General features: G+C 39.7%; 3 protein-coding genes across 3 annotated transcripts; 1 reads left to right on the plus strand and 2 right to left on the minus strand.

Annotated features, from left to right (window-relative positions):
• Window positions 1–364: 364 nt before the first annotated feature.
• On the minus strand, window positions 365–3,942 carry mis18a (MIS18 kinetochore protein A). The gene is made up of 5 exons (XM_077741247.1): window positions 3,644–3,942; window positions 3,500–3,566; window positions 2,699–2,821; window positions 1,588–1,690; window positions 365–579 (listed from the first exon to the last, which is right to left on the minus strand). The coding sequence occupies exons 1-5, from the start codon at window positions 3,876–3,878 to the stop codon at window positions 508–510; spliced, it is 600 nt and encodes a 199-aa protein (XP_077597373.1). The 5' UTR covers window positions 3,879–3,942; the 3' UTR covers window positions 365–507.
• Window positions 3,943–4,322: 380 nt separating this feature from the next.
• Window positions 4,323–8,240, plus strand: haus1 (HAUS augmin-like complex, subunit 1). The gene is made up of 9 exons (XM_077741246.1): window positions 4,323–4,458; window positions 4,526–4,700; window positions 5,191–5,326; window positions 5,397–5,531; window positions 5,788–5,911; window positions 6,674–6,739; window positions 6,820–6,891; window positions 6,978–7,025; window positions 7,928–8,240. The coding sequence occupies exons 1-9, from the start codon at window positions 4,438–4,440 to the stop codon at window positions 7,970–7,972; spliced, it is 822 nt and encodes a 273-aa protein (XP_077597372.1). The 5' UTR covers window positions 4,323–4,437; the 3' UTR covers window positions 7,973–8,240.
• cfap298 (cilia and flagella associated protein 298) lies at window positions 8,112–10,671 on the minus strand. The gene is made up of 8 exons (XM_077741245.1): window positions 10,537–10,671; window positions 9,557–9,718; window positions 9,272–9,439; window positions 9,125–9,192; window positions 8,901–9,059; window positions 8,706–8,837; window positions 8,550–8,645; window positions 8,112–8,476 (listed from the first exon to the last, which is right to left on the minus strand). Exons 2-8 carry the CDS (start codon window positions 9,693–9,695, stop codon window positions 8,366–8,368), a joined length of 873 nt encoding a protein of 290 aa, XP_077597371.1. The 5' UTR covers window positions 9,696–9,718; window positions 10,537–10,671; the 3' UTR covers window positions 8,112–8,365.
• Window positions 10,672–10,749: the final 78 nt, after the last annotated feature.

Genomic DNA, 10,749 nt, shown 5'->3' on the forward strand with positions numbered 1-10,749 from the left:
CGCGTGGCGCCTGTTGCCGTGGCGACCGCGCCGTTGTTTTCGAATGATGAAACCTCGCCGTAGGAAGGGGGGGTGTTTGGGGGAGGCGACGACGCCGCACCGGGAAGTGTTGCTAGGCGCAAAAAGCAGCATGTCGAGTCCCTGAAAGGAAAAGTCCATCGGACCAGCTCACGGAGGGAAGCTCCTCGTTCGGCACGGATAGGTGCAGATTATCCGGATGGTTCTACAGATTTGGTGTTACTGTTGCCAACCAAAATAGCGGTACCCCACCGGGCCATAAAAACAGGCACCATGAGAAAAATCTAGCATGGGGGGGGGGGGGGGGGGGGGGACGCAGAAACCCATCATGATGCTGGAGCTCAAATTGTTTTATTTGTTATTTATTAATTTGTTGAACAGCCAACACAAGTAAACAACAGAACATTAAGCCTCCCTGATCGATGTCCAAACTGCTGACGGAAGCGATTTCTGGGGAGGAGGGGGAAGAACGGCACATTTGGTTGGCGCTCAGGCATCGTCTTTAACGGGGCGCTCCAGCTCTTCCACCTGACGCGCCATTGCCACCACCATCATCTTCATCTTGGCCGAGAAAGTGGACGGAAGGGAAATTAAAAAACAAAGACATGCTGGAGATCATTGGGGGAGGGGCATACAAACCACATGCACTTATTTGGCCATGTGCTCCTTTGCGTGCATGGAAGTGTGTATTTAACAGATCACTGTAATCTCTTTAAAATATCATTAGAGCTGTTTATCATTTTCGGAATATTTTAGGTAATCCATGTATTAATTTTATTATCCCTAATATTTCTCGTGATATTTTTTAGGGAGAAAACTCAGAGCATTTGGCTTATTCAAAATTGTATTTCAATTTGCATATCATTTTTATTTCTTGACAATTTCTTTTTTTTAAGGTGGAAACTAATGTCGAAAATTGGGTGTATTCATAATTTTGGGGGTTATTTTTTCCCAGTTTTTTTGTGAAATACAATGAGAATTAATCCGTTTTCTAATTATATTGATTTAAAATCATCAAGTATTTTTTAATTTTATTTTTTTAATTGCATATTTTATGATTTTTACATAAATAATTTATAACTTCCTTTCAAATGCGTTTATTTCTCGGTCAAACAGATTAAAACTGATCCACTACCATAAACTCTTAAGGTTTACTTTTCCAATTTTAATCATAAGTATCTTGACAACATGTTTTCCTCTAATAACAGATTCCTGCACACATTTTCCTTTTGTCTTGTCCCTGCAAGAATGCTAGAGCGACACCCACAGGATATAATCGGTACTTACTATTTCACACAAAGGACATTAAAAATCAAAACAACCCTCGGAAGGATTACATTGAAAGGGGAGATTAGTTGCATAGATTAATTTACTAAATGAATTAACTAAATATTGGTTGGGCGATTTATCTGAAGATGTTGATAAAGAAACATACTAAAATCAGATTAGGGTGTAGAGATGTGAGATGAGGTCACCTGCCCATATGGGAGGTGATCTCATTGATGACATCACCGGCAAGTTAAAGAAAGGTGGGGATGACAAGGTTTTTTTTTTTTTTTTTTATCTTACCCGAGTGAGTAGCCGTTCAACGTCTTCTCTGAACTCCAGAGTGACCGGCTGCTGGCCGGGGCCTTCTTCTAACAACATCTGGTTAGCGCTACCCAGCACATAACTAGCCCAGAAAAAGAAAAAAAAAAAAACAATCAAAACCAAAAGAGAATCAACGTCAGTGATTTTGTCTGCTGTTTCAAGTTACTTTATTATTAGCTCATTTCATTTAATTAAATTTATTTCCTTACTTGCTGATATCTCTGCATAATTACAGTATTTACTCGCATATAAGCCAGTATGGCTTATATGCATGAAACTGGAAGGTGACAAAGACGAAACACCATATCACAAGACAATGAGGCCAATACAGTCATTTATTTCAGAGAAAAGATAACAATTAAAACTATTAGCGAATTTGCATTCTGGCATTCTTCCTGGCGAACGCGTTTCAGTCAACTTTTAGACAAATATTGAAAATTCAGCTGAAAATGTTGGCAATACTATGAAAAATAACTACAACTTAACCTACAGCAATAGGACCCAAAGCTGTCTGCCTAAGTGGTAAAACAACATAACATGAAAAGTTAAGCAACCCTGACCTGCCCACTGAGGTGCCTGAATGAAAAGGAACAATACATTAACCTACCTCTTAATGAAAACCCAACAGAAAACAAAATTTAACATTGTGAAATTGTAATTTCTGTCATTAAATAGGATCAGGCTCTCAACAAGATAGACTCATTTCCTTTTTCAAATTGAATAATTTCATATTTTGCATTTGTAAAGACAGGATACTAACTTCATTATGATAACATGTTATTGATTTATACAGTATCTCAGAAATACCACGTGCAATTATAAGACTTTCCCTTCATCGTAATACATTTGTACCTCCTATTGAAACCATTAATATGGAGGTGAAAACTGTCAATCAGGGGACGGCTAAAGCGGGAGCAATTGTTAAATTCAACAATTTTAAGGGTGCAGCTTATACGTGGAGGGGCGGCTTGTATGCGAGTAAATATGGTATAAGTGTATGATCATATTTGGTATTGGAATTAGCCAGACAATTTCTCTGAGAGAGAAAAAAATGTAACAGCTGTGAAATTTAGCTTGTGGAAATACTAACCTGTCAATTTTTGCCACGCTGAAGCAAAAGGTAAACCTTTTGTGGTCCATGCTTTTCGGTGTGGACTTGTACATCATCCCCAGAACAGACTGGCATCCCCGACACACCAAATCTACAATTACGCTGGAAAAGGGTTTTAAATAAATAAAAAAAAAACATAGGAGAATAGTATAGAGCAGCACAGTGAGAAATGGCAAAAAGTCATACAATGTAATATTCAGAGTGAAAAATGAATAAGAATATAACAACATTAAAATTGAACTATTACAAGGTTAAAATGAAAATATGATGAACGTTAAATTATACATTATACTAATACAAAATACAAATTGTGAAACAGTTATTTTGTTGCTTATTTTCTCTAGTTGTTTGGTTTCTAGGCATCAACTTTTGGCGACGTAAAGTCTGTGAGCCTAATATGAGGATATTTAAGTAATATTTGGAGAACAGTCATAAAATTATCCGTTCAAAAACTTTGACATTAGATCACTAGAACCGGACGTTGTTCAGGGTCCCCTTCCAAACTTTTGGTGACATTAGGTCAGTGTAAAAAAAAAAGTGATTTTGAATCATTTTGGAGGTTTGTAATTCCTGCTGATAAAATTTTGATGAGAATGACTATTGTTAATATAGGCGACATAGTTATAAATTAAAATATTTTCCGATGGTGTCCCTTGAGATTCTTTCAAACAAAAAAAAAGTTGGGAAACATTGTACAACATCTGCACTGAGGAGATAAAGTTGTGAGTCCAACCACGACAAACCAACATTATGACATTTATAAAGACGTTGGTTCCTTACCAGGGAACTCCTTTACCAACTTGATGCAGTCGGGTGTCTTTCGAAAGCAACACGTTGTTGGTGACTCCTGAAAACCAAATAAAAACCGGTAGAAGCATGGGGTCCCATTGAGTTTGAGTTGGTGAAGACAACAAATCGACGTACGTTTGAGGTGAATGTGATTTTGTTCGTCGTCGCTGCCTTCCCACGAAAAAGAATCCCCGACGAGTAATTTGCATTTTTCGCAGATGAACACTAAAGGAGCATCATCGTTTTCAGATTCCGCTACCGGAAGACTGGTTAAACTTTCCTCGTCGCAAGAGTAGTCAGCGCTAAAAGTTTCGAACGCGTTGTTGAGTTGCGTCGGGCAACCTGCGGAAATCTTAGGTCGTGTCGCCATTTTTTTTAAATTAAAAATTAGCGCCGTTCGGAGTTAGCGATTGTATGCGTCACGTGCCCAATGCGGAGCCCATGATTGGTCAATTTAGTCACATGGTGTTATGGTATATTGGCTCGACCCCCCAAAACAATCAACAGACAATACATGAATACAAACTATGAATTCATAGCATAAAATAGGATCTGAATTAAAATAATTCCCCCCATATAATTTAGTCTTCAACAACAAAGACCGCTTCTTTCTCCGACGCAATACGGTTACCAACTTCCGACTTTAGATAACCACTACTACTAATTCCTATTTAATATCTATGGATACATGCTTAAATGTCTTGATATTGTTGAAATATTTATTTTGGGGAATATTTTAGTGAAACTCAATTAAATACGGGTATTATTATTCCAACACTGCATTTGAGTGCCATTTTTTGTTAAGGAAAAACATACGGAAGTCATTTCAATCTTTTTTTCTGATTGGGCGACACATACGGAAAACCGGAAGCGATGTCGTTGGCGGGGAAATAGAAAAGACGTCACCGACTTGTTTCATTCCCTCAGTCATGAGTGAAAAACTCCAGAGGGTAACGAGCCGCATTCGCTTTTTACTGTTGTCGTTGTTGGTTGACTCACTTGTGTAACTTGTTTAAGGTAAAAAGTTGGCTGGCGTCTACATTCGCTGACCAGGCGGTTCCTCCGTTTGAGGTGAACGTAAGGACCGCTGATCTTTTGGATCAGCTTGCCTGCTCCAGCGAAATTCGATGCCGGCACATCAGCCTGCTCGCTCAAGACTTAAACCAAAAAGCAGATGAGTATGGAGCTGAGGGTGAGGCAAAATGAATTGAATTGATTGCTTTTATTGTCATTATATACAAGTATAATGAGAATCAAACCTTTCACCACAGTGCACAAATAACAACAGGCAAATAAATCAATACATAATAAATGAATAAATTAGTAGTCCAATGAATAAGTACACTGGTTTTACTTTTACATCAGCTCAAATACTATGCATACACTGAAAATCTGTGCTCATTTCTAGATGAGAAAGATAATATACATGTTTTAATACCATTTACATCGCTAGACATCCGATTCAAATTGACTAGGTTAAATGTTTGTTCATTGACCACAACTAGTTAAATTAGGCTGTGCGTCTACTGCCGTCAAAAATGGTGCATAAGAGTGTTAAGGTAAGTTTGATTGTGACTCAGCTTGGAAAATTTGTAAGTCTCACAATTGTTTTAATCTGTAAGAAATTGCGCACCTACCCCTTACAGTTGTTGTCAGTGTAGATTTTAAGTGTGTTTTCGCAGGTACTCACCTCCGGAACGTGACCGAGGAAGGCTTGGGCATTTCTTACACGAACGTGTCCAAGTCATCTGTGGACTCGTTGTCCTCTCTGGCGGACAATGCCGAGGCCCTGGCGCTCCGAGACACGTCTCTCTACAGGTGTGTGGAGCAGGCAATCTGAGCACTGAATTCTGATGCGAAAGCCTGGTGGTTGCACTTGGTTTGGCAGTTGGATGCCTGCTGTGAATTGCCTGACCAACCGACTCCTGGCGGCGAAGAAGGCTGACACCGAGGCGGAACGTGAGCTCTTGGCGCTCCGGAAGAAACTGGGCGACGCGGTGGTGCTGCAAGGACAACTGGAAGAGTATGCTTTTTGTTTCCCCCCTTCTTTGTAGATCTATCAATTTATATTTGAAAATGTGACACTGTTCATGAAAAATGGTAGATTTAGAAAACAAATGAACTTTTTGTTTAACCCAACAGAAGATGATTGTTGAAAATTGACTCAGAAATAGATGGCGTCTTGAAATAGACTTTTATTCTCCCCACTTGATTATTTTTAACTCTGTAGTTCTTTCCCTTTCTGAAACAATTGAATAATGGAATTTTGTCATCCACAGCAACATGAGCAAAGTATGTGACGCCCAAGAGGTGGAGTGGGCCAAAGCGGAGGAGAGGCTGCTAAACATGGATTTTATCAAAGGAAAGACTCGTGAGCTTTCCAACAGATGCCAAGCCAACGAGGTACTCGGCTGCCATGGGTATCACGTTGCGAACCGTATCGTAAAATAAGATATCATATTTACTCGCACCCTAAAACCGCCTTAAAATTGTTGAATTTAACAATTTCTCACTTATAAGCCGCCCCGATTCACAATTTCACCTCCACATTCATGGTTTTAATAGGGAGTACAAATGTCTTACTTTGAAGGCAAAATCTTTAGAAAAATCATCGCACTTGGTATTTCTAACACTATGAATCAATACATTAGGTTTAATAAAAGAAAGTTAATTTGCCTATTTTTGTAAATGCAAAATATCAAATTATTCAATTTGAAAAAAGAAATAAGTCTATCTTGATGACAACCTGATGGTTTTTAATAACAGAAATTACACATTTCTTAGTTTAAGATGTTGTGGTGGCCAAATTGCTTCTATTGTCAAAATATGGATTTTTTTCCAATGGTTTATTACTGCAATGGCTGTCACTTTTGGACAAGAAAAAAACTAATTTTTGTTGTATTCCATAATCACAAATGTACAATAATTTCCCTTCAAAAAGGAAGTAACGTAAGCACAACCAGCAAGTGTGTCCCTAGCAGTATTGGGTAGCAATAATCGCATGAGATACACATTACGCAGGTATCAAAGCCGATATATTATATTTTATGCGCATACAAGCCATACCCTCGATTCAGTCGTCTTTTTTTGACCGACAAATGCGGCTTATATGAGAGTAACTATGTTAAGTAAGGCTGGCATGATGTGACTGTAAAAATCTTTCAGGCAACGCTGGCGTCTAGAAACATGAAGGATTCGCTCAGCCATCAAGCTTTAGTCCGACTTTCAGAGGTCAGCTCAAAGCAATAATTTATAACAATTTGCATGTTTAACTTGCTGTTTTTAAAGAAAACTTGATTCCATCTGAACAGGAAGTGACTACGCTCAAAGAAGAATTGGAACCCCTGAGGAAGAAACTGCAGCCTTTTATGGACCTTGCTCCAGTTTGTTCTTTTTTGAATTTTTATAATCAAAGAAAAAAAATGGTTTTGCTGGCATCGACTGAGTGTGAATATGTTTTCCACCGCAGGACCCGTCTCTGGCTCGAGTGAAAATAGAAGAGGCCAAAATAGAGCTGGTAAGTGGCTGGCAACTGCATCCAACTACAGTCGTACCTCGAGATACGAGTTCAAACTCATTCTGGGACTGAGCTCGTATGTTGATATACTTGGAACTTAAATGAACGTTTTCCATAGGAAGGAACTAAAAACAAATTAATTTGTTCCAACCATCTGAAAAAATACCAAAAACAAGATATTGGATTGGAAAAACATTCATTTGTTCTAATTCGCCATCTATTAACAAAGTAACGAATACCTAGTGGTTTAATAGTACTGAAATGTGTTTACTAATATTAAAATTAGACAGATTTCGCAGAGGAGAAAGACTTTTTACGGGGCAACACGCTCGTAACAACTTAAACAAATTTTAATGAAGTTAGATTACAACGCACACTCAAAAATATATTCGATCTAACCTTCCACTACACTTAATTCTAATTTTGTTTTAAATTTTGATACCTTTCTTCTCATGGGTTGGCTCTATTTGCCCCGCCTCCACCCTGACTTTCAGATGCAACCTGTTGAGGGTTTGCTTTTGTCTTGCCTTCAAAATATTCTCCAAATGATGCACACAAATGTCTTCACAATAGGATAACACACGACTACTTGCCAACGAGAAGTAGTATATACACGTCATTTGCACTGACTATCAGGAAGAAGAAAAACACTGAAAAAAATGTTACCCTCCGCCCAGTGCTCGTAGAGACATTACACGAGAGGGTTGCGACCAGGAAGACAGTGCCCATGATGTTTTTATGAGCAGCCTCTTGTGTCCACTGTATACTCAAAATTTGTCTTGTATCTTAAGATAAATATTTGCCCGAAATTTTACTCGTATCTCCAATTGCTCGAATGTCGAGATATGACTGTAATGCTTTGATTGAAACTCCGAGTACCTATTTTGCCGTATTTTTTGTAGGCAGCGCTCGATGCCCAGATGGAGATGCGCATGGATTCCCAGTGAAGTGGAACACCATATTTAAAAGAATATTTATGGGTTTGGTGGTGCAAAGACCTGTGCGAAAGCACACGTAACTCCCAAAATCATTTCTATGTGCTGTTTTTGTATGAATTCCTGGCTCTTTCAAATTTAGCATGAAGAATTAAAGCAACCAATGCTTTATTGTTATTGATAAGCTACATGGTTATTCTTAAGTTGCTCAACAAAATGCATTAGAGTGGAAAAAATTCAACTTAATCGAAATAAACAGTTTTGTTGTAAATGTTGTGAATTTTGAGTTTGGACCTCATGATTAATGGAACATTTTTTACACATACAACAAAACAACATTTTATTCAATGGAACCACAGCAGGATTTTTTTCTCAGATTTGGACTAGCTGGAAAGGTCCAAATAGTTACCTGGGTCCCCATTTAATGTTGCTCAGACCTTGAAATTGTCTCTTGAGGGCTTGGCGGTCTGACCAATCAGAGTCCATATAGCTATCGTCATCTGCTTCCTCTAATTTCTGGGGGGGAAATTAACTCATTTATCCAAAATGTACTTTCTGGCTTGCTTGTTTTGCACCAATTTTCCTTTACCTTGAGCTCCTCCTGTTTTCTGTAGAAATGCATCATCATTTGCTTATGTTGCTCATTGGTGACTAGAGGCTCCCTCGCCGGCGCCCCCTGTCCTTTCTGTAACAAAACAATGCCATTGTAAAATACTACTTCTCTCCTACTCCTTCAAATCCTCACCTTCTGGATCTTGACCACGAGCTTGGTCTTCTCGTTTTTGCCGATGTAATCCTGCAGCTTCTTGTCCCGTTGCATTTCCTTGGCCGCCCACCACAGTTGACACTCAGATTCTTCTAACACTTGCAGCGACGCCTGACAGACGAGCACATTTTTCAAAAGAAGGAAAAGTCTGCCAATTGCACCTGGCAAACTCACCTGTGTACCTGTCAGATCTTCCCGGTCCTCCAACTCCATGCGGATAGGATCATGAGGAGGAAGCCCCATAGGGTACACAATCATTACGGCGCCCCGCAGCTGAGCTAGCGCTTCCTTCACCATGGCCATGGTTACACATACGTTGACTTCCACTTGTTTCTATGCAAAAAAATCAGTAAGGTGGGAAAGTTGTCCATCATCTGATAGTTGTTCTCGAAACTCACCTTGGAGACCAAAGCCTTTGCCTCGTCCATCGTTTTAAGCAGCACAGCTTTCATTTTCTCATTTGGCGCTGACAACAGTAAGGCAAGTTGCATTGTAAAATACATGGCTAACAAACATTTTACTAGAGGCGGCATGCGTTCACCTACCGTGTCCGTTGCGCCGGCCGATGTCGTCTTTTTTAAATACGGCACCCCCACTCGGCACACACTTTTCTTCCCACTCGTCCTTTAGCTTCAAATCCACCAGTTGCTCATCCGTCAGTCCTTGCATATTAGGCGGGAGTGTGATACCATGCCCGGCAAGCTCGCCCATCTCTAAAAAAAAAGTTGCAAATTCCATATTAAAACGTGTCACTTGTCATGTTAAAAGATCATTCAGATTTTTGTTTCTACCAAGCATGACACAAATAATACAGTCAAAAAATGTCTTACCTGCACAAATTCTGTCCACTTTGAGCCTCCCATTATAAATGGCGGTGAAGTCACGCACGAGCACGTCAATGGCCTCGGCCACGCTGGTGCTGTACAGGAAGAGGCTCTCGTCCCCTCGCTTGACGTGCAGGATTACCATTTTATGAAAAAAGTTTGAAGTTCCTTCAAGAGAAAAATATGTTGAGAACACAATGTAACTATGGTAACAACCAAAGTAGGCGCTGTGAAATTCAACAGACAGCTGCAGGTTGGCCCTTACTTAGCTCAATTCACTCCAGTTCAATTGGTCAAGAAAAAAACACATTTCTAACAAGTGCATTTTTTGTATAAAATATTACAAAATAATACACAAATAAATGTAAAGACAAGTTTGCAAGTGGGCGCCTGGGGTCTGAGTGGTTAGCGTGTCAGTCTCCCAAAGGGGGACCTGGGTTCAAATCCACGTTGGTCCACCTGTGTGGAGTTTGCATGATCTCCCAGGGTTTGTGTGGGTTTTCTCTAGGTACTCTGGTTTCCTATCACATTGTGAAAACATGCAGGATAGGCTGATTGAACACACTGAACTGCCCCTAGGTAAAAGGGTGAGCGTGAATTGTTTGTCTGTCTCCTTGTGCCCTGTGATTGGCTGGCCACCATTTTAGGGTGTCCACCTGCCTCTGGCCCGTAGTCAGCTGGGATAGGCTCCAGCACCCCCCGCGACACTTGAGAGGATGAAGTAGTTCAGAAAATTAGGGAATGAGTTTGTAAGATACATTTGAATTGTGTTTTGGAGAAAAGGTTTATTTTTCATGCACGCGCAAAAGTGGTTCCCCGAAAGACTTTCCCCGGGTAAAAAAATATTCAACTCACCTACAATAGAAAATTGATATTTGAGTTATTGTTTTTAGTTGAAAGTTAGTGATAGTGCTATAGTTGTTGACCGCAGTATCAAATTATCTCACCCTCATGAGCACAAATAATTTAGTTAAAACTGCACTCACCTTTTATGCCACAAAATAACAAAAGGTCCCCGCTCACTCTTAGATGTTAACATTTGTTTACACTTGGTGACTTAGCAACTCGTGTTTGTGACCATACATTGACAGACTACTTCCGGGTTCTTCTTTGTTATCAACATGCGCGGCAGGTCAAGATGAACAACTCGGATTTTCTGCCACCCAGAGGCCGATGGTAAAACTGCTGATTATTTAAAA

Source organism: Stigmatopora nigra, chromosome 19, assembly GCF_051989575.1.
Source record: "Stigmatopora nigra isolate UIUO_SnigA chromosome 19, RoL_Snig_1.1, whole genome shotgun sequence".
NCBI classification, from domain to species: domain Eukaryota; kingdom Metazoa; phylum Chordata; class Actinopteri; order Syngnathiformes; family Syngnathidae; genus Stigmatopora; species Stigmatopora nigra.